The sequence below is a fragment of the Salvelinus namaycush genome, chromosome 32 (assembly GCF_016432855.1).
Source record: "Salvelinus namaycush isolate Seneca chromosome 32, SaNama_1.0, whole genome shotgun sequence".
NCBI lineage: Eukaryota > Metazoa > Chordata > Actinopteri > Salmoniformes > Salmonidae > Salvelinus > Salvelinus namaycush.
The window spans coordinates 31,593,020-31,620,423 of NC_052338.1; the positions used below are offsets into that span (position 1 = coordinate 31,593,020).

General features: G+C 44.0%; 1 protein-coding gene across 1 annotated transcript; it reads right to left on the minus strand.

Annotated features, from left to right (window-relative positions):
- Positions 1–5,612: 5,612 nt before the first annotated feature.
- LOC120027502 (regulator of G-protein signaling 3-like) lies at positions 5,613–27,404 on the minus strand. The gene is made up of 6 exons (XM_038972454.1): positions 26,951–27,404; positions 25,066–25,759; positions 18,925–18,983; positions 15,380–15,510; positions 8,931–9,097; positions 5,613–8,442 (listed from the first exon to the last, which is right to left on the minus strand). The coding sequence occupies exons 2-6, from the start codon at positions 25,588–25,590 to the stop codon at positions 8,272–8,274; spliced, it is 1,053 nt and encodes a 350-aa protein (XP_038828382.1). The 5' UTR covers positions 25,591–25,759; positions 26,951–27,404; the 3' UTR covers positions 5,613–8,271.

Sequence of the window (27,404 nt, forward strand, 5' to 3'; positions counted from 1 at the left end):
GATTTATCCAATAAGAAATGGCAATTTTTGTTTTGTATGAAAACGTTTTGCTACAGTGTGCCCTAATCAACACAACCCTGACAGTAAACAAATCTCTATTATCACCAAAACATTGGTGCTCTGATGACATGTTAAACATGGAACTAGTCAGTACCCCGGTCAAGACAGGAACTCCTTGGAGATCTTTAATTTCTTCATCACTCCTAAATTACCAAATTGGAATGGCATGGCCCAATTAAAGTTCCCTTTCCTCGGGTTTGGAATGGCACGGCCAAATTAAAGTTCCCTTTCCTTCGGGTTTGGAATGGCATGGTCCAATTAAAGTTCCCTTCCCTCGGGTTTGCAATTGCACGGCCCAATTAAAGTTCCCTTTCCTCGGGTTTGGAATGGCACGGCCCAATTAAAGTTCCCTTTCCTCGGGTTTGGAATGGCACGGCCCAATTAAAGTTCCCTTTCCTCGGGTTTGGAATGGCACGGCCCAATTAAAGTTCCCTTTCCTCGGGTTTGGAATGGCACGGCCCAATTAAAGTTCCCTTTCCTCGGCATTGGAAGTAGTTCACTGGGTTATAAAGGTGTTATTTAAAGGCTCTATTCCATCCGGAAAGCTGAAGAATTACAGATTTCACTATATACATTAAGGTCATTTCCAATTGAGTTGACATATGCAGCATTTACCGTGAATGTAGTCTCCGCTAAAGCAGGAATATTGCCGCTGAAATTTGGCAACGTGGATTGAAGAGCCCTTACCAGCCGTTTACACTATACAAGCAGCACTCTCCTAGCCACGCTAGCCTCGTCCTCATGTGAGTGCGAGCAAGCAAGCTAGTAGTGCTACGTATCAACAATCCCGCCCTGTTCACCTCCCTCACCCATGCTCGCATCGCTCAACGTTCCCCCTGCCCACACTGCTTCTCTCTCTTTCCTTTCATTGAAAGTGAATGGCTTTCTGATGTTTCTCCTCGCGATGCCGCTTCCCAGTGTAAACGGGGAAGGGTACCAAAAAATGTCTGCAACATTAAAGGTCCCCAAGAACAAAGTGACCGCCATCATTCTTAAATGGAAGAAGTTTGGTACCACCAATACTCTTCTTAGAGCTGGCCCAGCCAAACTGAAAAATCTGGGGTGAAGGGCATTGATCAGGGAGGTGACCAAGATCCTGATGGTGACTCTTGACAGAGCTCCAGTTTCTCTGGAGAGAACCTTCCAGAAGGACAACCATCTCTGCAGCACTCAGGCCTTTATGGTAGAGTGGCCAGACAGAAGCCACTTTTCAGTAAAAGGCACTTGACAGCCCTCTTGGAGTTTGCCAACAGGCACCTAAAGGACTCTCAGAGAAACAATATTCTCTGGTCTGATGAAACCAAGATTAAACTCTTTGGCCTGAATGCCAAGCGTCACATCTGGATGTAAACTGGCACCATCCCTACGGTGAAGCATGGTGGTGGCAGCATCATGCTGTGGGGATGTTTTTTAGTGGCAGGGACTGGGAGATAAGTCAGGATAGAGTGAAAGATGAACAGAGCAAAGTACAGAGAAATCCTTGACGAAAACCTAATCCGAAGCGCTCATGACCTCAGACTGGGGTGAAGGTTCACCTTCCAACAGGACAATGACCCTAAGCACATGGCCAAGACAACGCAGGGAGTGGCTTCGGGACAAGTCTCTGAATGTCCTTAAGTGGTCCAGCCAGAGACCGGACTTGAAGCTGATTGAACATCTCTGGAGAGACCTGAAATCAGCTGTGCTGCGACACTCCCCATCCAACCTGACAGAGCTTGAGAGCCTGGTTTTGCTTTGTCATTATGGGGTATTGTGTGTAGACTGATGAGGGGAAAAGAAAACAATTTAATAAATGTTAGAATAAGGCTGTAACGTAACAATGGTTAAGTGTGCCTTGAATTCTAAATAAATCACTGACAGTGTCACCAGCAAAGCACCATCACACCACCTCCTCCATGCTTCACGGTGGGAACCACACATGTGGAGATCATCCGTTCACCAACTCTGTGTGTCACATAGACACGGAGGTTGGATCAAAAATCACCAATTTGGACTCATCATATTTCTACTGGTCTAATGTCCATTCCTTGTGTTTCTTGGCCCAAGCAAGTCTCTTCTTATTATGTGTGTCCTTTAGTAGTGGTTTCTTAGCAGCAGTTCGACCATGAAGGCCTGATTCACGCAGTCTCCTCTGAACTGTTGATTTTGAGATGTGTCTGTTACTTGAACTCTGTAAAACATTTATTTGGGATGCAATCTGAGGCTGGAAACTCTAATGAACTTATCCTCTGCAGCAGAGGTAACTCTGGGTCCTTTCCTGTGGCGGTCCTCATGAGAACCAGTTTCATCATAGCGCTTGATGGCTTTTGTGACTGCACTTGAAGAAACATTCAAAGTTCTTGAAATGTTCCGTATTGACAGACCTTCATGTCTTAAAGTAATGATGGACTGTAGTTTCTCTTTGCTTATTTGAGTTGTTCTTGCCATAATATGGACTTGGTCTTTTACCAAATAGGGCTATCTTCTGTATACCCACCCCTACCTTGTCACAACACAACTGATTGGCTCAAACGCATTAAGGAAACAAATTCCACAAATTAACTTTTAAGAATGCCTTAATTTTGCTGGACCCCAGGGGATCCATAATAAATACAAACACGGCACACCTGTTCATTGAAATGCATTCCAGGTGACTACCTCATGAAGCTGGTTGAGAGAATGCCAAAGCTATTTTTTTCCACAATGTAGAAAATAGTAAAAGAAAGAAAAACCCTGGAATGAGTAGGTGTCCAAAATTTGACTGGTACTGTATGTGGGAGTGGTTGACAGAATTATGGCTATTACTAATTCATGTACAGAAGAGGGGATAGACATACACTGATGGGGCAAAACATTAAGAACACCTTCCTGATATTGCGTTGTCTTTCCCTTTCACCCGTTGAATGGCACACACATACACAAACCATGTCTCAAGCCTTAAAATCCTTCTTTAACCTGTCTCCTTCCCTTCATCTACACTGATTGAAGTGGATTTAACAAGTGACGTCAATAAGGGATCATAGACCGACTAGGGGAATCCAGGAGAAAGCTATGTCATGGAAAGAGCAGGTGTTCTTAATGTTTTATACAATCAGTGTACGTCAACATGTATCATTAACCAAGACAGAAAGTGCAACAGACTGCTCACGATGACTGTATCATTAACCAGCCAGACAGAAAGACCAACACAGACTGCTCACGATGACTGTATCATTAACCAGCCAGACAGAAAGACCAACACAGACTGCTCACGATCACCAATCGAAACTGACTCCAAGGCTTTCTTCTTGTTCTTTGTTTTTCTGTCTAGGAGTCGTGGTCCATGATGACGTGTACAGCCCGTCTCGTCCATCTGGTCCTTTCCCCTTGCTATGACACGTACACGTACTGTACACGACAGGCTTGGTATCCCGGCAACACCTCGACAAGCTAAGGGGGGGGGGGGGGTCACACCATATAAGTATAATCTATAGAAAGGGCTTAGGAACCTCCATCCCATTATGCCATCATTGACTTGAATGAGAAGGTCCATTCTAAAGATTCTATTTCTAATGGGTCACACAGCCTTGGATAGAACACAGCGTGTTTAGTTATTGCTCACTGAACAACCGCACCACACTTAATGTCCAAGGACTATTGCCATATGTACAAAATCTAGATAAATTTTTCTTTAAAATAGTCTGACAACCAACATTTAACATGAGGTTCAGTACAAACAAATGATACACTTGAAATAAATCATATATCCTTTGTTTATCTGTTGGATTCTCTTCAGACTGCTGTTTAAAATATCTACAATGTAGCATCAAGTGTAAAGGGTTTCTCTCTATCTCTCTTGGTGTCCCGCAATTAAATGGGAGTCTGTTGTCATACACTGTAGTCATATAAGAACAGCATCAAACCAACACTGATTTTGTTTGCCAAGGCCTGATGGGGCATTCCCTACTTGGGTACAAAGTTACTGTGAGATGGCCTACTTGGAAGCAATACAGCTTTTGAATGATCTAGTGCCAAATTATTTACGATCTAGCAGCAAATGATCCGTCTTGATGTGTTAATGAAACCGCCCATCTGAGGGCTGTCTATTGAAGGGAATTGCTTTTTCAGAAAGAGTTCCTAGAGGCAATCTTTAAAAAGGTTACTTCCTTGATTGGGCCACCCTCAAGAAAGCCAGTGTGAACAGGGTTTCACTTCCACTCCAAACCTCGACTTTTTCCACATTTTGTTGTGTTACAACCTGAAATTTTCTAAATGATAAAATTAAGATTTTTTGGGGGGGTCACTGGCCTTGACAAAATACCCCATAATGTCAAAGTGGAATTATGTTTATACAAGTGAATTACACATGAAAAGCTGAAATGTCTTGAGTCAAGTATTCAAGTATTCAATCCCTTTGTTATGCCAAGCCTAAATAAGTATTCAATCCCTTTGTTATGCCAAGCCTAAATAAGTATTCAAGCCCTTTGTTATGCCAAGCCTAAATAAGTATTCAATCCCTTTGTTATGCCAAGCCTAAATAAGTATTCAACCCCTTTGTTATGGCAACGCCTAAATAAGTTCAGGAGTAAAAATGTGCTTAACAAGTCACATAACTTGCATGGACTCACTTTGTGTACAATAATATTGTTTAACATGATTTTTTAAATGACTACCTCATCTCTGTACCCCGCACATACACATAATTGTAAGGTCCCTCTGTGGAGCAGTACATTTTCAAACAGAGATTCAATCACAGACACCAGGGAGGTTTTCAATGCCTCACAAACGGCACATATTGGTAGATGGGTAAAAAAAAAAAAAAAATTAAACTCCGACATTGAATATCCGTTTGAGCATGGTGGAGTTATTAAATGACACTTTGGATGGTGTATCAATACACCCAATCACTACAAAGATACAGGTGTCCTTCCTAACTCAGTTAATGGAGAGGAAGGAAACCACTCACGGATTTCACCATGAGGCCAATGGTGACTTTAAAAACAGTTACAGAGTTGAATGGCTGTGATAGGAGAAAACTGAGGATGAATCAACAACATTGTTGTTACTCCACAATACTAACCTAAATGACAGAGTGAAAATAACTTTTTGTCCTGAATACAAAGTGGTTGCTGCATCATGTTATGTGTATGCTTGTAATCATTAAGGATTGTGGAGTTTTTCATGATAAAAAAGAAACAGGATTTTGTCTGTGCTTAGCTCGATCCCAGGAGAAAACCTTGTTCAGTCTGCTTTCCACTAGGAGATGAATTCACCTTTCAGCAGGACAATAACCTAAAACACAAGGCAAAATCTACACTGGAGTTGCTTACCAAGAAGACAGTGAATGTTCCCGAGTGGCTGAGTTACAGTTTTGAATTAAATATACTTGAAAATCTACGGCAAGACCTAAAAATGGTTGTCTAGCAATGATCAACAACCAATTTGACAGAGCTTGAAGAATTTGTGAAAAGAATAAAATGAGCAAATGTTGCACAATCCAGGTGTGGAAAACTCTTAGAGACTTACCCAGAGAGGTACCAAAGGTGCTTCTACAAAGTATTGACTCAGGGGTGTGAATACTTATGTAAATAAGATGTGTAAAAAAATAAAAAATAAAATCAACATGTTTTTACTTTGTCATTATGGGATATTGTATGTACATGGGTTAGAAAATATCATTTAATACATTTTCCATTCAGGCTGTAACAACAAAATGTAGAATAAGTCAAGGGGTATGAATACTTTCTGAAGGCACTGTAGATTAACTCAAAGTTCTTTAACTAGGTCTCCGTATTGCCCGGGCTGTTTTTCCTTTCTGTCAGCGCTGGCGCCATTCCGTACGTGCTCATTGGACCGTAGGGGGACCTATCGAGTTAAAAAGAGGATGTTTAATGATTACAAACAACGAAATCTGCATAGTTTCACGCCACCTCGGGTTGCACCCTCTAAGTCATGGAAAAAACAGACCCCTGTCTCGTAACCTCCGTTTATCGCTTTGGCAAGCTCCTTCCATCCAAACCCCATGGCTTTCCCTGCTTTTACCTCCCTAAGCCCTTTCACCCCCCAAGCAGAAAAGAACCTGGGTCATGTTCATTAGGCATCGAATTAAGAAAAAACCTGACTGAAACAGGGAGGGACTATCTGGACTTGTCCAATAAGAAACACTCATTTTTGTTTTCCGTTGCATATTTTTTAAGTGTTTCTGTTCCATGCCCTAATGAACACAAGCCTGTTCGTCTACTGGAATGACTAAACCCCTTAAACCCTCTAACTCTGCATTGTAACTGTATCTCCTGCAACTGTCCCCACCACTGCTCCATATCTACAAAAGTGTGCACTTTGGGAGAAAGGATGAAGAGCGGAGAATAGGGATGCAGCCATAGGGATGCAGCTTTAGGGAATAGGGATGCAGCTTTAGGGATGCAGCTTTAGGGAATAGGGATGCAGCTTTAGGGATGCAGCTTTAGGGAATAGGGATGCAGCTTTAGGGAATAGGGATGCAGCTTTAGGGATGCAGCTTTAAGGGAATAGGGATGCAGCTTTAGGGAATAGGGATGCAGCTTTAGGGAATAGGGATGCAGCTTTAGGGAATAGGGATGCAGCTTTAGGGAATAGGGATGCAGCTTTAGGGATGCAGCTTTAGGGATGCAGCTTTAGGGATGCAGCTTTAGGGATGCAGCTTTAGGGAATAGGGATGCAGCTTTAGGGAATAGGGATGCAGCTTTAGGGAATAGGGATGCAGCTTTAGGGATGCAGCTTTAGGGAATAGGGATGCAGCTTTAGGGAATAGGGATGCAGCTTTAGGGAATAGGGATGCAGCTTTAGGGAATAGGGATGCAGCTTTAGGGAATAGGGATGCAGCTTTAGGGATGCAGCTTTAGGGAATAGGGATGCAGCTTTAGGGAATAGGGATGCAGCTTTAGGGAATAGGGATGCAGCTTTAGGGATGCAGCTTTAGGGAATAGGGATGCAGCTTTAGGGAATAGGGATGCAGCTTTAGGGAATAGGGATGCAGCTTTAGGGAATAGGGATGCAGCCATAGGGATGCAGCTTTAGGGAATAGGGATGCAGCTTTAGGGAATAGGGATGCAGCTTTAGGGAATAGGGATGCAGCTTTAGGGATGCAGCTTTAGGGAATAGGGATGCAGCTTTAGGGAATAGGGATACAGCTTTAGGGAATAGGGATGCAGCTTTAGGGAATAGGGATACAGCTTTAGGGAATAGGGATGCAGCTTTAGGGATGCAGCTTTAGGGAATAGGGATGCAGCTTTAGGGAATAGGGATGCAGCTTTAGGGAATAGGGATGCAGCTTTAGGGAATAGGGATGCAGCTTTAGGGAATAGGGATGCAGCTTTAGGGAATAGGGATACAGCTTTAGGGAATAGGGATGCAGCTTTAGGGAATAGGGATGCAGCTTTAGGGATGCAGCTTTAGGGAATAGGGATGCAGCTTTAGGGAATAGGGATACAGCTTTAGGGAATAGGGATGCAGCTTTAGGGAATAGGGATGCAGCTTTAGGGAATAGGGATGCAGCTTTAGGGAATAGGGATACAGCTTTAGGGAATAGGGATGCAGCTTTAGGGAATAGGGATGCAGCTTTAGGGAATAGGGATGCAGCTTTAGGGATGCAGCTTTAGGGAATAGGGATGCAGCTTTAGGGAATAGGGATGCAGCTTTAGGGAATAGGGATGCAGCTTTAGGGAATAGGGATGCAGCCATAGGGATGCAGCTTTAGGGAATAGGGATGCAGCTTTAGGGAATAGGGATGCAGCTTTAGGGAATAGGGATGCAGCTTTAGGGAATAGGGATGCAGCTTTAGGGAATAGGGATGCAGCTTTAGGGATGCAGCTTTAGGGAATAGGGATGCAGCTTTAGGGAATAGGGATACAGCTTTAGGGAATAGGGATGCAGCTTTAGGGAATAGGGATGCAGCTTTAGGGATGCAGCTTTAGGGAATAGGGATGCAGCTTTAGGGATGCAGCTTTAGGGAATAGGGATGCAGCTTTAGGGATGCAGCTTTAGGGAATAGGGATGCAGCTTTAGGGAATAGGGATGCAGCTTTAGGGAATAGGGATGCAGCTTTAGGTCTCCAATCATTTTGTATTGTGGATGTTCAGAGATTGAGACAAAATATGCTGTAGCGTTTAACGTGAAATGCAGTCTCCGCGAACGCGGGAACATTGCCTTTAAAATGTTCTGATTGCGCTATAGTGCTGAACTTTGGCGATATGGATTGAATGGAGCCCTTAGTCTCTAGTCAGCCTGGCCCAGCAGGGTGAGGTAGATGGTGGACTGGAGGAAGCGAGGGTAGCAGTCTGTATCCAGGAGGGAGTAGATGCGTTTCTGGGCGTGGGACAGGGAGGTGTGTGATGGAGCCCGTAGGAGCTGTGTGGTTAGATCTCTGGTCTTACTGTCCAAGTTCACCTGAGAAGAGAGAAAAGAGAGAGAGGAGAGAAAAGAGAAAGAAAAGAGAGCGAGAGAGAAAAGGAGAGAGAAAAGAGCGAGAGGAGAGAGAAAAGAGCGAGAGGAGAGAGAAAAGAGCGAGAGGAGAGAGAAAAGAGCGAGAGAGAAAAGAGCGAGAGAGAAAAGAGCGAGAGAGAAAAGAGCGAGAGAGAAAAGAGCGCGAGAGAGAGAAAAGAGCGAGAGAGAGAGAGAGAAAAGAGCGAGAGAGAGAATGAACTGGTTCTAGATCAGTTAAGAAGACACTGATTACTAAACACACTTCCATGCAGGTTGTAGTAGACAGGAAAGATAACCATGGCAACATAATACTGGTAGATGGATGGAGACACTGACAGATAGAAAGGCCAGCCGGACCACAGATAGACAGACAGACAGGCAGGGAGAACCACAGACAGAAACAGGCCCACCCGCCAGCCAGCCCGGTCAATGTATAGACAAAGTCTGTATACCTCTCGCGGTGCCCCCGCCTCGATATAGGTGACAGTGATCTCCTTGGCCCGTCTGTGCAGGCTGAAGTTGTTGGAGGAGTTTCTGTACTGCTCACAGGCCAGATAGAACTGCAGATTCTCCTCACTAAACTCTGAGCGCAGGAATGCTCCAAACACAGACACACCCGCTGGAGAGGAGAGGAGGGGAGGGGGGATGAAGAAGAGAGAGAGGGGGAGGAGTATTAGGGTTTATGAAAGTACACCACATTTAGGACGTCACTAGAGAGGAAGAGGAGACAGATGGGATGTTCACACACTGGCCAATACGCTGACATGCAAACACACACGTACACACACTTGGCCAATACAGTGACATGCAAACACACACATACATACTGTACACACCATTGGCCAATAGTGACATGCAAACACACATGTACACACCACTGGCCAATACAGTGACATGCAAACACACATGTACACACCACTGGCCAATACAGTGACATGCAAACACACACATACATACTGTACACACCATTGGCCAATAGTGACATGCAAACACACATGTACACACACACACTTGGCCAATACAGTGACATGCAAACACACACGTACACACACACACTTGGCCAATACAGTGACATGCAAACACACACATACATACTGTACACACCATTGGCCAATAGTGACATGCAAACACACACTTAGAAACATTTACATAGATACAGCACAACACGTAAATATGCACAGACTGTAAAAGTCCTAAAATCAAATCGTAGGATTTTTTTCACTACATTTTCATTATTGCCATCTAAAGTCAGTCAGACATACAACCCCTCCATACTGCCTCTCTCCCTCCCCCCCACTTCTTTCTCTCTCCCTCCCTCCTCCTTTCTCTCTCCCCCTACTTATTTCTCCCCCCCACCCTTACTTTTTTCTCTCCCCCCTACTTCTCTCCCTCCCTCCCACACTTCTCTCTCTCCCGCTCTCCCTCCCTCCTCCTTTCTCTCTCCCCCTACTTATTTCTCTCTCCACCCTTACTTCTTTCTCTCTCCCCCCTACTTCTCTCCCTCCCTCCCCCCACTTATCTCTCCCTCCCTCCCTCCCTCCCTCCCCCTACTTCTTTCTTTCCCTCCCTCCCTCCTACTTCTCTCCCTCCCTCCCCCCACTTATCTCTCTCCCTCCCTCCCCCTACTTCTTTCTGTCTTTCCCTCCCCCTACTTCTTTCTGTCTTTCCCTCCCTCCCCCCACTTATTCCCCCCCCCCACTTCTTTCCCTCCCTCCCCCCCACTTCTTTCCCTCCCTCCCCCCACTTCTCTCTCACCCTACTTCTCTCCCCCCCTACTTCTCTCCCCCCTCCTACTTCTCTCTCCTCCTCCCTCCCCCTACTTCTCTCTCCCCCTCCCCCTACTTCTCTCTCTCTCTCCCTCCCCCTACTTCTCTCTCTCTCTCCCTCCCCCTACTTCTCTCTCTCTCTCCCTCCCCCTACTTCTCTCTCTCTCTCCCTCTCTCTACTTCTCTCTCTCTCTCTCTCTCCCTACTTCTCTCTCTCTCTCCCTACTTCTCTCTCTGTCTCTCCCTACTTCTCTCTCTCTCTCCCTCCCCCTACTTCTCTCTCCCTCTCCCTCCTTCTCTCTCTCTCATTCACTTCTTGTTTTTGCTTAGACACTGGGTTGCAACATATTTTTGTACAAAGAGGATGACTGAGTGAGGACATGTAAGAGGGCAGCAGATTGCGGACACAGTGGTTACAACACGTCATTGGCTGGGCTAGACAGGGCAACACGTTAACACGTATGTATGTTCATATGTGACAAACACAAATAGGAGAGAATTCATAATGTGGCCACTGCAGCATATCAACAATACCTTGTAAAACAGCCTGTATGTTAAAGTTATCCTCGTAAACAGCCCGTATGTTAAAGTTATCCTCGTAAACAGCCCGTATGTTAAAGTTATCCTCATAAACAGCCTGCATGTTAAAGTTATCCTCATAAACAGCCTGCATGTTAAAGTTATCCTCGTAAAACAGCCTGTATGTTAAAGTTATCCTCGTAAACAGCTTGTATGTCAAAGTTAACCTCGTAAACAGCCCGTATGTTAAAGTTATCCTCGTAAACAGCCCGTATGTTAAAGTTATCCTCGTAAACAGCCCGTATGTTAAAGTTATCCTCGTAAACAGCCCGTATATTAAAGTTATCCTCGTAAACAGCCCGTATGTCAAAGTTATCCTCGTAAACAGCCTGTATGTCGTGTTAAAGTTATCCTCATAAAACAGCCTGTATGTCGTGTTAAAGTTATCCTCATAAAACAGCCTGTATGTCGTGTTAAAGTTATCCTCATAAAACAGCCTGTATGTTAAAGTTATCCTAGTAAACAGCCTGTATGTTAAAGTTATCCTCGTAAACAGCCTGTATGTTAAAGTTATCCTCGTAAACAGCCTGTATGTTAAAGTTATCCTCGTAAACAGCCTGTATGTCAAAGTTATCCTCGTAAACAGCCTGTATGTTAAAGTTATCCTCGTAAACAGCCCGTATGTTAAAGTTATCCTCGTAAACAGCCTGTATGTCGTGTTAAAGTTATCCTCATAAAACAGCCTGTATGTCGTGTTAAAGTTATCCTCATAAAACAGCCTGTATGTTAAAGTTATCCTAGTAAACAGCCTGTATGTTAAAGTTATCCTCGTAAACAGCCCGTATGTTAAAGTTATCCTCGTAAACAGCCCGTATATTAAAGTTATCCTCGTAAACAGCCCGTATGTCAAAGTTATCCTCGTAAACAGCCCGTATGTCAAAGTTATCCTAATAAACAGCCTGTATGTTAAAGTTATCCTCGTAAACAGCCTGTATGTTAAAGTTATCCTCGTAAAACAGCCTGTATGTCAAAGTTATCCTCGTAAACAGCCTGTATGTTAAAGTTATCCTCGTAAACAGCCTGTATGTTAAAGTTATCCTCGTAAACAGCCTGTACGTCATGTTAAAGTTATCCTCGTAAAACAGCCTGTATGTTAAAGTTATCCTCGTAAACAGCCTGTATGTTAAAGTTAACCTCGTAAACAGCCTGTATGTTAAAGTTATCCTCGTAAACAGCCTGTATGTTAAAGTTATCCTCGTAAACAGCCTGTATGTTAAAGTTATCCTCGTAAACAGCCTGTACGTCATGTTAAAGTTATCCTCGTAAAACAGCCTGTATGTTAAAGTTATCCTCGTAAACAGCCTGTATGTTAAAGTTATCCTCGTAAACAGCCTGTATGTTAAAGTTATCCTCGTAAACAGCCTGTATGTTAAAGTTATCCTCGTAAACAGCCTGTATGTTAAAGTTATCCTCGTAAACAGCCTGTATGTTGTGCAGACTGTCAGACTAAGCTTGGCTACCACAATCACTGCATGCTTTCCAGAACCTCTAGCTGTTGACCTTTAACTAAGTGGTTGAGCAACCTTGTAAGTTCACAATGTGTATACACTATGTATTCAAGATTGTGTACTCGGATCTTGTATACATATTACTAATATTAGAGTGGTGTGTATGAGTGTGTTTGCACGCATGTAAATCAAATAAAGAAACTGTTTCAGTGAGAACTACTTTCAATTGATCTATATGACATTCAATCCCTAGATAGCAGTTTATATTTCTAATTCTGATAGTATTTAAGTGTATGTATTTACGATGCTGTCATTTAGACTCTCTGTAAATATAGACATTTCCATTCTATAAGAATGGACAATAAGGCTTTGAATCCCGAATCTGAAAAGGGACAATTGGTCAAAAGACAAGTGTAAATGCAGCCAATAAGATAAGCTCTTTTTTTGCCAATAATTAGGCAAAAGATCAGAATTGGGCTGCCTGTCTAAACTCAGCCATTGAGACTTAGACATGTGGCCTATATGTCTACAGGTTACCTATAAGCATAAACAGGTTCTCCAATGTCCCAGCTTCCTGTAGGACTATAACTGTTTCTATGTAACTAGGCAAGTCAGTTAAGAACAAATATATTATTTACACAGGCAAAATCCAGACGACGCTGTGCCAATTGTTTCGCCGCCCCTATCGAACTCCCAATCACGTCCGGATGCGATACAGCCTGTATTCGAACAAGGGACTGTAGTGACACCGCTTGCAATGAGATGCAGTGCCTTAGACCGCTGCACCACTCGGGAGCCCCATACACCTAACAATGTATGGTGTGTGGGGCATGTGTAGCCATGACAACCTAGGGCTTCTCTTTTAACTGACAACAACATCACTAGAAAAGCAAGAAAACTATTCCAAGCACTTCACAAAGAGCCTTTGTCTTTCAAACCTTTATTTTAATGTAACTATCAATGGAAGGCTAATGTAAACACGTGATAAGGAACTGTTAGAGCAGCGGTGTGGTGTCATGATATAAGAGGAATGTTAATAACAGGACAGGAGAAATGCTAGAAGGAATGAGGAAGTAAAAAGACTGTCTTCCCTTTTGACTAGTCTGGTCAAAAGTAGGGCTGGGCGGTATAGCGTACTTTACTATATACCGGTATTGATGCATGGACCAGTTTGGGTTTTTATTTGATTTGTTAAAATGTGATAAGCCATGTGTAACGTTCCATTTTTATTATTTACTCTGCTCTCTCTCCATGCCGCCTTCCATACAGACCTATCCCCACTTCGTCACTCAAGGAGCACAGTTGTTGTTGCTCGACCGCCAGACACCAGCGTTCATCTGCATGGTTAACAATGCAGCACATACAACGACGATGTTTCAAATCAAATGTCACATACGCATGTGTAGACCTCTACACAACAGGTGTAGACCTTACTGTGAAATACTTACTTACAAGCCCTTAATATATTAAATTAAAGCATTGTTGGTTAAGTAAAAAAAACAGATAAGTACATTTTTTTTAAATAAAAGTAACAAATAATTAAAACGGCAGCAGTAAAGAAGTAAAGAACCACAGGTTAATATAAATTCACAAGCGTTCTATAATCAAAATATTAGTTTGTGTTTCTTACATCTGCAAACAGCTAGTTTGTACTTTCTTTGCAAGTTGTCACTAAATCGTGTTAGCAGCTAATGTTAATCGCTAGTTAGCTGACTAGCTAATAAATGTACCGAGTCAGAGTAAATGTAGCTAGCTAGTACAGCCTGAAACCAGTGCTGATGGAGGCCTAAATCAGCATCTTCTAAATCAAAGTGGAGCTGGCAAATCGCAATGGCAACATTTGGTTAAAAATATCATGCAGCCTTACGTGGTAATGTGTGGAAATGATCTCAAATGAGATCAACTTTTGGTTGAAGTTTGATTGAACAGTATTAAACAATCCGAATGGAGAAAGCCCCATTACATTCTCAAACAATCCGAATGGAGAAAGCCCCATTACATTCTCAAACAATCAGAAGGGAGAAAGCCCCATTACATTCTCAAACAATCCGAATGGAGAAAGCCCCATTACATTCTCAAACAATCCGAATGGAGAAAGCCCCATTACATTCTCAAACAATCCGAATGGAGAAAGCCCCATTACATTCTCAAACAATCCGAATGGAGAAAGCCCCATTACATTCTCAAACAATCCGAATGGAGAAAGCCTCATTACATTCTCAAACAATCCGAATGGAGAAAGCCCCATTTAATAAGTTATTTCACAGTACCAGTCCAAAGTTTGTACACACCTACTCATTCAAGGTTTTTTTTCTTCATTTTTGACTATTTTCTACATTGTAAAATAATAGCGAAGACATCAAAACTATGAAATAACACATATGGAATCTAGCTACGGTCATGCATAACTCATGAAGCAAATTTAGAACTCGTATTATTTAAAAACATAAAATACTGTCTTTTGCATTGGACATCTGGATTATTTGGCAGATGTACACATCTTTCAAATAGGGGAAGGAGACATTTGGCTCATTGACTTCGGGGAGGGGGGAGGGGGGCTACCACCCTGCTTCCTCTCCTCATTCTAGTATATTTTCTAATACCTCTCCCCTCTAGAACCTAATCAAGTAGCTGGCGCCAGATTTTAGTTTCCCGTAAAAATAAAAATAAATCTTTGCTACGGTGTGCAGTAATGAATAGGGCCCTAGTTTACTTACTCCGACTGGCCAGGTGGGTGGCCTAGTCTACTGGCTAGGAGGGTGGCCTAGTCTACTGGTCAGGAGGGTGGCCTAGTCTACTGGTCAGGAGGGTGGCCTAGTCTACTGGTCAGGAGGGTGGCCTAGTCTACTGGTCAGGAGGGTGTCCTAGTCTACTGGCCAGGAGGGTGTCCTAGTCTACTGGCCAGGAGGGTGTCCTAGTCTATTGGCCAAAGGGGGTGTCCTAGCCTACTGGCCAGGAGGGTGTCCTAGCCTACTGGCCAAAGGGGGTGTCCTAGTCTACTGGCCAAAGGGGGTGTCCTAGTCTACTGGCCAAAGGGGGTGTCCTAGTCTACTGGCCAAAGGGGGTGTCCTAGTCTACTGGCCAAAGGGGGTGTCCTAGTCTACTTACTCCGACTAGCCAGGAGGGCGTCCAGCGACTCAGCCCACTTATCCAGTTCCTCCCGGCTGAACTTGGCCTTGCTGTGGCCCACCTGACTCCATTGGCGAAGGAACGGGAGGCGAGACCGCTGCTCTTTAGCACTGGAGAGGAATGGACAGGGGGAGACATGGAGAGAAGGGGAGACAGGGAGAGACATGGAGAGAAGGGGAGACAGGGAGAGACAGGGAGAGAAGGGGAGACAGGGAGAGGGAGAGACAGGGAGAGGGAGAGAGAGGGGGAGACATGGGGAGACAGGGAGAGACATGGGGAGACAGGGAGAGACATGGGGAGACAGGGGGAGACAGGGGGAGACAGGGGGAGACAGGGAGAGAGGGGGAGACAGGGAGAGGGAGAGACAGGGAGAGACATGGAGAGAGGGGGAGACAGGGAGAGAGGGGGAGACAGGGAGAGACAGGGAGAGAGGGTTGACAGTTAGAGGGGAGTGGTAAGGAGAGAGGCAATGAGAGGTAGAGAGAGACAGGGAAAGAGAGAGAGAGAGGGAAAGAGAGAGGAGGGGTAAGGAGAGAGGGGGAGACAGGGAAAGGGAGAGACAATGAGAGGTAGAGAGAGACAGGGAAAGAGAGAGAGACAGGGAAAGAGAATGAGAGAGAGGGAAAGAGAGAGGGAGAGAGGGAAAGAGAGAGGAGGGGTAAGGAGAGAGGGGGAGACAGGGAAAGGGAGAGACAATGAGAGGTAGAGAGAGACAGGGAAAGAGAGAGAGAGAGGGAAAGAGAGAGGGAGAGAGGGAAAGAGAGGAGGGGTAAGGAGAGAGGGGGAGACAGGGAAAGGGAGAGACAATGAGAGGTAGAGAGAGACAGGGAAAGAGAGAGCGACAGGGAAAGAGAGAGCGACAGGGAAAGAGAGAGCGACAGGGAAAGAGAGAGCGACAAGGAAAGAGAGAGAGACATGGAGAGGGGGGGAGACAGGGAGAGGGAGAGACAGGGAGAGACATGGAGAGAGGGGGAGACAGGGAGAGAGGGGGAGACAGGGAGAGACAGGGAGAGAGGGTTGACAGTTAGAGGGGAGTGGTAAGGAGAGAGGCAATGAGAGGTAGAGAGAGACAGGGAAAGAGAGAGAGAGAGGGAAAGAGAGAGGAGGGGTAAGGAGAGAGGGGGAGACAGGGAAAGGGAGAGACAATGAGAGGTAGAGAGAGACAGGGAAAGAGAGAGAGACAGGGAAAGAGAATGAGAGAGAGGGAAAGAGAGAGGGAGAGAGGGAAAGAGAGAGGAGGGGTAAGGAGAGAGGGGGAGACAGGGAAAGGGAGAGACAATGAGAGGTAGAGAGAGACAGGGAAAGAGAGAGAGAGAGGGAAAGAGAGAGGGAGAGAGGGAAAGAGAGGAGGGGTAAGGAGAGAGGGGGAGACAGGGAAAGGGAGAGACAATGAGAGGTAGAGAGAGACAGGGAAAGAGAGAGCGACAGGGAAAGAGAGAGCGACAGGGAAAGAGAGAGCGACAGGGAAAGAGAGAGCGACAAGGAAAGAGAGAGCGACAGGGAAAGAGGGGGGGTAAGGAGAGAGGGGGAGACGAGGACAGAGAGAGACAAGGACAGAGAGAGAGACAGGGAGATGACAAGATAAGAGTATGTTTTGGTGTGGTTGGATCTGATTCCATGATGACACCACCCTCATTTCCACAACTGGTTGGCTCAGTATCATTACAACCTCAAGGGTGGCATCCTTCCAAACGGAACTTCTTACTGTACGTCCCAAATGGCACCCTAGTCCCTATGTAGTCCCAAATGGCACCCTATTCCCTATGTAGTCCCAAATGGCACCCTAGTCCCTATGTAGTCCCAAATGGCACCCTAGTCCCTATGTAGTCCCAAATGGCACCCTAGTCCCTATGTAGTCCCAAATGGCACCCTAGTCCCTATGTAGTCCCAAATGGCACCCTAGTCCCTATGTAGTCCCAAATGGCACCCTAGTCCCTATGTAGTCCCAAATGGCACCCTATTCCCTATGTAGTCCCAAATGGCACCCTATTCCCTATGTAGTCCCAAATGGCACCCTATTCCCTGTGTAGTTCCAGACGGCACCCTATTCCCTGTGTAGTTCCAGACGGCACCCTATTCCCTACGTAGTTCCAGATGGCACCCTATTCCCTATGTAGTTCCAGACGGCACCCTATTCCCTATGTAGTTCCAGACGGCACCCTATTCCCTATGTAGTTCCAGACGGCACCCTATTCCCTATGTAGTCCCAAACGGCACCCTATTCCCTACGTAGTCCCAAACGGCACCCTATTCCCTATGTAGTTCCAAATGGCACCCTAATCCCTATGTAGTTCCAAATGGCACCCTATTTCTTATGTTGTGCACTACTTCTGACCAGGGAAATTACATCATATTCCCTGTATAGTGCACTAATTTTGACAAGAGCCATATGGGCTACGTAGGGTTTAGGGTGCCGTCTGGAACGACATCGTTAATAGGGTGCCATACGGAACTACATAGGGAATAGGGTGCCATACGGAACTACATAGGGAATAGGGTGCCATACGGAACTACATAGGGAATAGGGTGCCATACGGAACTACATAGGGAATAGGGTGCCATACGGAACTACATAGGGAATAGGGTGCCATACGGAACTACATAGGGAATAGGGTGCCATCTGGAACTACATAGGGAATAGGGTGCCATCTGGAACTACATAGGGAATAGGGTGCCATCTGGAACTACGTAGGGAATAGGGTGCCATCTGGAACTACATAGGGAATAGGGTGCCATACAGAACTACATAGGGAATAGGGTGCCATACGGAACTACATAGGGAATAGGGTGCCATACGGAACTACATAGGGAATAGGGTGCCATACAGAACTACATAGGGAATAGGGTGCCATCTGGAACTACATAGGGAATAGGGTGCCATCTGGAACTACGTAGGGAATAGGGTGCCATCTGGAACTACATAGGGAATAGGGTGCCATTTGGGACCACATAGGGAATAGGGTGCCATTTGGGACTACATAGGGAATAGGGTGCCGTTTGGGACTACATAGGGAATAGGGTGCCGTCTGGAACTACATAGGGAATAGGGTGCCGTCTGGAACTACATAGGGAATAGGGTGCCGTCTGGAACTACGTAGGGAATAGGGTGCCATTTGGAACTACGTAGGGAATAGGGTGCCATTTGGAACTACGTAGGGAATAGGGTGCCGTCTGGAACTACATAGGGAATAGGGTGCTGTCTGGAACTACATAGGGAATAGGGTGCCGTCTGGAACTACGTAGGGAATAGGGTGCCATTTGGGACTACATAGGGAATAGGGTGCCATTTGACCTTAGACAACATCTTCCTCTTAGAAAGAAACCTCGTCCCCAGGCTATTGCCCACCGTGGAGGAACTGTATGGAGCGATTATTAAGACAGTTACTGAATACCAATGAAGTGACAAGGATATTTTGGTATATCCGTGTGACATCAGCGTTGACGATCCAATTTTTTTTTTTTTCTCCCAAACTGACTTTGGATTACCATCGGAATGCAATGCCCAGGCACGTTGATGAGCTTACCGGTCTTTCTGTTCTTTCTGTTCTGGGTTAAACAGGTTGGAGTGTGACGAATGGGGACTCTGAAAATAGAGACACGATTAGTTTATTTCCAAATTTAAATCATCGGCATGTGTCACACACTAACAGGCAGGCAGCACACACACACCTCAGTGGTATGACCTCCTTGGTTTTAGGCCCAATCGTAATACACTGCTCAAAAAAATAAAGGGAACACTAAAATAACACATCCTAGATCTGAATGAATGAAATATTCTTATTAAATACTTTTTTCTTTACATAGTTGAATGTGCTGACAACAAAATCACACAAAAATTATCAATGGATATCAAATTTATCAACCCATGGAGGTCTGGATTTGGAGTCACACTCAAAATTAAAGTGGAAAACCACACTACAGGCTGATCCAACTTTGATGTAATGTCCTTAAAACAAGTCAAAATGAGGCTCAGTAGTGTGTGTGGCCTCCACGTGCCTGTATGACCTCCCTACAACGCCTGGGCATGCTCCTGATGAGGTGGCGGATGGTCTCCTGAGGGATCTCCTCCCAGACCTGGACTAAAGCATCCGCCAACTCCTGGACAGTCTGTGGTGCAACGTGGCGTTGGTGGATGGAGCGAGACATGATGTCCTAGATGTGCTCAATTGGATTCAGGTCTGGGGAACGGGCGGGCCAGTCCATAGCATCAATACCTTCCTCTTGCAGGAACTGCTGACACACTCCAGCCACATGAGGTCTAGCATTGTCTTGCATTAGGAGGAACCCAGGGCCAACCGCACCAGCATATGGTCTCACAAGGGGTCTGAGGATCTCATCTCGGTACCTAATGGCAGTCAGGCTACCTCTGGCGAGCAAATGGAGGGCTGTGCGGCCCCCCAAAGAAATGCCACCCCACACCATGACTGACCCACCGCCAAACCGGTCATGCTGGAGGATGTTGCAGGCAGCAGAACGTTCTCCACGGCGTCTCCAGACTCTGTCACGTCTGTCACATGTGCGTGTGAACCTGCTTTCATCTGTGAAGAGCACAGGGCGCCAGTGGCGAATTTGCCAATCTCGGTGTTCTCTGGCAAATGCCAAACGTCCTGCACGGTGATGGGCTGTAAGCACAACCCCCACCTGTGGACGTCGGGCCCTCATACCACCCTCACGGAGTCTGTTTCTGACCGTTTGAGCAGACACATGCACATTTGTGGCCTGCTGGAGGTCATTTTGCAGGGCTCTGGCAGTGCTCCTCCTGCTCCTCCTTGCACAAAGGCGGAGGTAGCGGTCCTGCTGCTGGGTTGTTGCCCTCCTACGGCCTCCTCCACGTCTCCTGATGTACTGGCCTGTCTCCTGGTAGCGCCTCCATGCTCTGGACACTACGCTGACAGACACAGCAAACCTTCTTGCCACAGCTCGCATTGATGTGCCATCCTGGATGAGCTGCACTACCTGAGCCACTTGTGTGGGTTGTAGACTCCATCTCATGCTACCACTAGAGTGAAAGCACCGCCAGCATTCAAAAGTGACCAAAACATCAGCCAGGAAGCATAGGAACTGAGAAGTGGTCTGTGGTCACCACCTGCAGAACCACTCCTTTATTGGGGGTGTCTTGCTAATTGCCTATAATTTCCACCTTTTGTCTATTCCATTTTCACAACAGCATGTGAAATTTATTGTCAATCAGTGTTGCTTCCTAAGTGGACAGTTTGATTTCACAGAAGTGTGATTGACTTGGAGTTACATTGTGTTGTTTAAGTGTTCCCCTTTATTTTTTTGAGCAGTGTATATCATTTAAGGAAGTTCTGTTTGAGCAATATTTTTATGTCATCGTCGTCATAAGAAAACATCCAACGTTGCCTCTGGGAAAGACGTAGTTGAATTCAACGTGTGTGCCAACATACATGGGAAATAGGAGAAGGACTTGCCACTACCAGACTTGGTATTCATTGGTTTTGCCATTTAGCAGATGTTTTTAAACAAAGGATAAAATTATGGATTTTAATAGCGCTTAATGAGTTACACATAATTTCAATCAAATTTTGAATATATGACTAAAAACGTAAATGTGTGCTGTTGAGATAGTATAAAGCATTTCATATTCAGTCTTTTACTTTGACTTTTAATACTTAAGTTTAGTTTTGAAATTACATTTTACTTTTGATACTTAAGTATATTTAAAACCAAATACTTTTAGACTTTTACTCATGTAGTATTTTACTGGGTGACTTTCACTTTTACTTGAGTCATTTTATATTACGGTATTTTACTCAAGTATGACAATTGGGCACTTTTTACACCACTGGGTGCAGGATACTACAGGGGGTGCAGGATACTACAGGGGGTGCAGGACACTACAGGGGGTGCAGGACACTACAGGGGGTGCAGGACACTACAGGGGGTGCAGGACACTACAGGGGGTGCAGGACACTACAGGGGGTGCAGGATACTACAGGGGGTGCAGGATACTACAGGGGGTGCAGGACACTACAGGGGGTGCAGGATACTACAGGGGGTGCAGGATACTACAGGGGGTGCAGGATACTACAGGGGGTGCAGGACACTACAGGGGGTGCAGGACACTACAGGGGGTGCAGGACACTACAGGGGGTGCAGGACACTACAGGGGGTGCAGGATACTACAGGGGGTGCAGGACACTACAGGGGGTGCAGGACACTACAGAGGGTGCAGGATACTACAGAGGGTGCAGGATACTACAGAGGGTGCAGGATACTACAGGGGGTGCAGGATACTACAGGTGGTGCAGGATACTACAGGGGGTGCAGGATACTACAGGGGGTGCAGGATACTACAGGGGGTGCAGGATACTACAGGGGGTGCAGGATACTACAGGGGGTGCAGGATACTACAGGGGGTGCAGGATACTACAGGGGGTGCAGGATACTACAGGGGGTGCAGGATACTACAGGGGGTGCAGGATACTACAGGGGGTGCAGGATACTACAGAGGGTGCAGGACACTACAGGGGGTGCAGGACACTACAGGGGGTGCAGGATACTACAGGGGGTGCATTTGTTTAGCTCCTCCTGTGCCCCGGGAGGGGTAGAGATTTCACCAGACTCCAATGAAATGGTCTAAAATGTGCAAACTCTGCTCACTCAGTGGCAAAGCTAGAACTAATCTAGAACTAGAACTAATGTAGAACTAGAGCTAATGTAGAACTAATCTAGAACTAATCTAGAACTAGAAGTAATGTAGAACTAGAAGTAATGTAGAACTAGAACTAATGTAGAACTAATGTAGATCTAGAACTAATGTAGAACTAATCTAGAACTAGAACTAATCTAGAACTAATGTAGAACTAGAACTAATGTGGAACTAGAACTAATGTAGAACCAATGTAGAACTAGAACTAATGTAGAACTAGAACTAATATAGAACTAGAACTAATGTAGAACTAGAACTAATGTAGAACTAATGTAGAACATATGTAGAACTAGAACTAATGTAGAACTAGAACTAATGTAGAACTAATGTAGAACTAAAACCAATGTAGAACTAATGTAGAACTAGAACTAATGTAGAACTAATGTAGAACTAGAACTTATGTAGAACTAATGAAGAACTAATCTAGAACTAATGTAGAACTAGAACTAATGTAGAACTAATGTAGAACTAATGTAGAACTAGAACTAATCTAGAACTAATGTAGAACTAGAACTAATGTGGAACTAGAACTAATGTAGAACCAATGTAGAACTAATGTAGAACTAGAACTAATATAGAACTAGAACTAATGTAGAACTAGAACTAATGTAGAACTAGAACTAATGTAGAACTAGAACTAATGTAGAACTAGAACTAATGTAGAACTAATGTAGAACTAAAACCAATATAGAACTAATGTAGAACTAGAACTAATGTAGAACTAATGTAGAACTAAAACTAATGTACAACTAATGTAGAACTAATGTAGAACTAGAACTAATGTAGAACTGATCTAGAACTATAACTAATGTAGAACGAATGTAGAACTAGAACTAATGTAGAACTAATCTAGAACTAATGTAGAACTAGAACTAATGTAGAACTGATCTAGAACTATAACTAATGGAGAACGAATGTAGAACTAGAACTAATCTAGAACTAGAACTAATCTAGAACTAATGTATAACTAGAACTAATCTAGAACGAATCTAGAACTAATCTAGAACAAATGTAGAACTAGAACCAATGTAGAACTAATGTAGAACTAGAACTAATGTAGAACTAGAACTAATGTAGAACTAATGTAGAACTAGAACTAATGTAGAACTAGAACTAATGTAGAACTAATGTAGAACTAAAACGAATGTAGAACAAATGTAGAACTAGAACCAATGTAGAACTAATGTAGAACTAGAACTAATGTAGAACTAGAACTAATGTAGAACTAATGTAGAACTAGAACTAATGTAGAACTAATGTAGAAGTAATATAGAACTAATGTAGAACTGATCTAGAACTATAACTAATGTAGAACGAATGTAGAACTAGAACTAATGTAGAACTAATCTAGAACTAGAACTAATGTAGAACTGATCTAGAACTATAACTAATGGAGAACGAATGTAGAACTATAACTAATGTAGAAGTAGAACTAATCTAGAACTAGAAATAATCTAGAACTAGAACTAATCTAGAACTAATGTATAACTAGAACTAATCTAGAACGAATCTAGAACTAATCTAGAACTAATGTAGAACTAGAACCAATGTAGAACTAATGTAGAACTAGCACTAATGTAGAACTAGAACCAATGTAGAACTAATGTAGAACTAATGTAGAACTAATGTAGAACTAGCACTAATGTAGAACTAGAACTAATTTAGAACTAATGTAGAACTAAAACGAATGTAGAACTTATGTAAAACTAATGTAGAACTAATGTAAAACTAATGTAGAACTAGAACTAATGTAGAACTATAACTAATGTAGAACTAATCTAGAACTATAACTAATGTAGAACTAATGTAGAACTAGAACTAATGTAGAACTAATCTAGAACTAGAACTAATGTAGCACTAATGTAGAAGTAATATAGAACTGATCTAGAACTATAACTAATGTAGAACGAATGTAGAACTAGAACTAATGTAGAACTAATGTAGAACTAATCTAGAACTAGAACTAATGTAGAACTGATCTAGAACTATAACTAATGTAGAACTGATCTAGAACTAGAACTAATGGAGAACTAGAACTAATGTAGAACTAGAACTAATCTAGAACTAATCTAGAACGAATCTAGAACTAATCTAGAACTAATGTAGAACTAGAACCAATGTAGAACTAGAACTAATGTAGAACTAGAACTAATGTAGAACTAGAACTAATGTAGAACTAGAACTAATGTAGAACTAATGTAGAACTAGCACTAATGTAGAACTAGAACTAATGTAGAATTAATGTAGAACTACAACTAATGTAGAACTAATGTAGAACTAAAACGAATGTAGAACGTATGTGAAACTAATGTAGAACTTATGTAAAACTAATGTAGAACTAATGTAGAACTAATGTAGAACTAGAACTAATGTAGAACTAATGTAGAACTAGAACTAATGTAGAACTAGAACTAATGTAGAACTAATCTAGAACTAGAACTAATGTAGAACTAATGTAGAACTAGAACTAATGTAGAACTATAACTAATGTAGAACTAATGTAGAACTAGAACCAATGTAGAACTAATGTAGAACTAGCACTAATGTAGAACTAGAACCAATGTAGAACTAATGTAGAACTAATGTAGAACTAATGTAGAACTAATGTAGAACTATAACTAATGTGGAACTAATCTAGAACTAGAACTAATGTAGAACTAATCTAGAACTAGAACTAATCTAGAACTAGAACTAATCTAGAACTAATCTAGAACTAGAACTAATCTAGAACTAGAACTAATGTAGAACGAATATATAACTAATGTAGAACGAATATATAACTAATGTAGAACTAATGTAGAACTAATCTAGAACTAATCTAGAACTAATGTAGAACTAGAACTAATCTAGAACAAAGCTAGAACTAAAGTAGTCAAAAGCCATCACACACACAAGCTATTCATTCCCATACAGTAGCCTAACACATCCAATACCAAACACACTGTCAGAGACCACTCCTCTAGTGACCCTGACCTCCCACATCACTCTTTACCTGCCCAAACAGGCTCTTCAGATGTAGCTTGGCTGCGGACAGCTTGGCTCTGGCGTGGGACCGTTGTTGTGACTTGAAGGAGAAGGGGCTGGAGCCAGAGGTTGAGTACGAGGGAGAGGGCGGAGGCCGGCCGTGCCTGCCCACGCTCTCTGTGCTGCTACCCAAAGTCGCCGGCGCCAACTGGCCGTCACTGTACGCCCTGCATCCTTCACTGAGGTTCACCACTCTCAGATGACCCTTACCCTCTGGCTTCCCCAGGTCTGTGACGTTCTCCACGCTGACGCTGTGCTCCTTGCCCAGCTCCCCCCTCCCCGGTGTCCTCCCAGGGCTGGCCTCAGGCTCCAGGATGAGGGGAGTGGGGGGGAGAGAGGTGGTTCGCCCGTCCAGTTCGTCCTCCCCCAGGTGAGGGGTGTAGGTGCCTGACTCCCCGTCCCGGCTGTGGTAGTTCTGGTTCTTCAGCTCCACCTTCTTCCACGGCAGGAAGTCCATATTCAGTAGGGACCCCTCTGAGCTGAACCGACGCATGATGGCAGCGCCGCCGGATTGGAGGGAGACTCAAGGAAGGATGGATGCCCGGATGGAAGGAGGGATATAGGTGCAGGTAGAGAACCAGAGAAAGGAAGCCAAGCGGGTATGAGAAATGGAAGACGAAAGAGAGAGAGAGTCTGGAGGAAAGACTGCAGCAAAGAACAGTCTGTAAAAGGAAACAGAGAGACGGGGAGGGGAAAGGAGAGAGAGAGGAAGATCAAATTGGACAATCACAGAAAATGTAGAAATTCATCAGGGGCACAGTGCACCGTTTCATATCATTGGTACACTTCTACAGAGTTAAGGCTGCAAGCTGCTGAGTCAAAACCAGCCACTCTGACATGCTCACAAGTCTGTACAGCTACAGGTAGAAACACAGGGGCCGAATCCCAAAAACGACCCTATTCCCTAAAATAGTGTTCTACTTTTGAGTAGTGTTCTAAAATAGTGTTCTACTCATGATCTACAGAGATTATGAGTATGTATGATCACAAGTGCCATGTCCATTGCTGTCGAGTCCACGCCACATTTAATGTGAGCTCAAGAGAAAGCTGTGCTTTTTTCCCCCCCTGGTGATATTCACGTGACACCTATTAGTTTTCAACTGAAATTAAAAGACCTTAACATAAATGTGTTGGCCACTTGGCTGCAATAATTAGATACACTGTAGCCACGCCAGTCTACTGAGGCGTGTTCAGATTTGTACTGATTTGAGTGAATCGTCTCCCTGCAACTTGACCCACATCTAAATGACATACAGTATTGTGACAAAAGATCACATGTGAGTGAGACTGATTTTAAAATTTTAACATCAATATGTATTCTCCATGTTATGTTTTCAACATTGTGTATTTCAATTAATAACTCTCAAATCAAACTGTATTGGGTCACATATATACGTGTTTAGCAGATGTTATTGCGGTAACATCTGCTAAACATTCAGTGTTTATCTTGGGTATAAATAACATCTTAAACTTGGGCTGCCTATAAGGCATTACATGAGTGTCAGGTAACCTAGCGGTTGGAGCATTGGGCAAGTAACCAAAAAGTCGCTAGTTCGAATACCCGAGCCAACAAGTGTTGTGGTGGAGAGGGAATCTGCCGATATGCCCTGGAGCAAGGCATCTACCATAATTTGCTCCAGAGGTACTGTACTATGGCTGACTCTGTAAAACTACATTTCACTGCACCTATACAGTGTATGTGACATTACAACATCTTGTTGAGACGGCTGCTGACTATATTAAAACAGAAGTCGTATCTCTATCTCAATCCCACCGGAGGGGGGGTTTATTAACTCCATGTAAACACTATAGTGTAAACAAAAAAAAGAACCGGTGGGGGTAAAATGTATTACCTCGATGTCCTGCGGTTACTCTGCCACCTGTGCTTTCATGACTTCGGCTCCAAAGAGTTCTCTGTCCCGGGAAGTAAGTCCTCTGTTTGAACCATATGTTAAGTCTCAATTCGATTAGGTTTGGTTTAGCTGAGCGTCTCACTTGTGATTTCGGAGCGTTGCCAGGGGTGTATTCACTAGAAACCAAACGGGGAAGGACCTTCCTACATGTGCCTATTGAGAAACTCTCGTTTCCCGTTTGGAGTAAACGATTTCCGTTCCAAAACGTTTTGGACTAATGATTACACCCCTGGCAAGAAGCGGAGTCGCGGACGCCCAATTTCTCTATCTCTCCACAAAGTGCTCTCAATCGTCAACAGTGTCCTGACGCTGCATGTGTTACCGAATAGCTGCAAATAAATAACAAGCGGACCGACACACGAACGAAATGTCTAGCACCGAGAAAGTTTCTCTA

Bases quoted from the DNA above. Each gene is read 5' to 3' on its own strand.
- LOC120027502 (XM_038972454.1), bottom strand. From the start codon at position 25,590: ATGCGTCGGTTCAGCTCAGAGGGGTCCCTACTGAATATGGACTTCCTG. The intron at 18,984-25,065 runs GTAAAGAGTGAT...CTCTATTTTCAG, and splicing joins TGAAGAGCCTGTTTGGGCAG to AGTCCCCATTCGTCACACTC. The intron at 15,511-18,924 runs GTAAGCTCATCA...ATTCCTCTCCAG, and splicing joins CAGAAAGAACAGAAAGACCG to TGCTAAAGAGCAGCGGTCTC.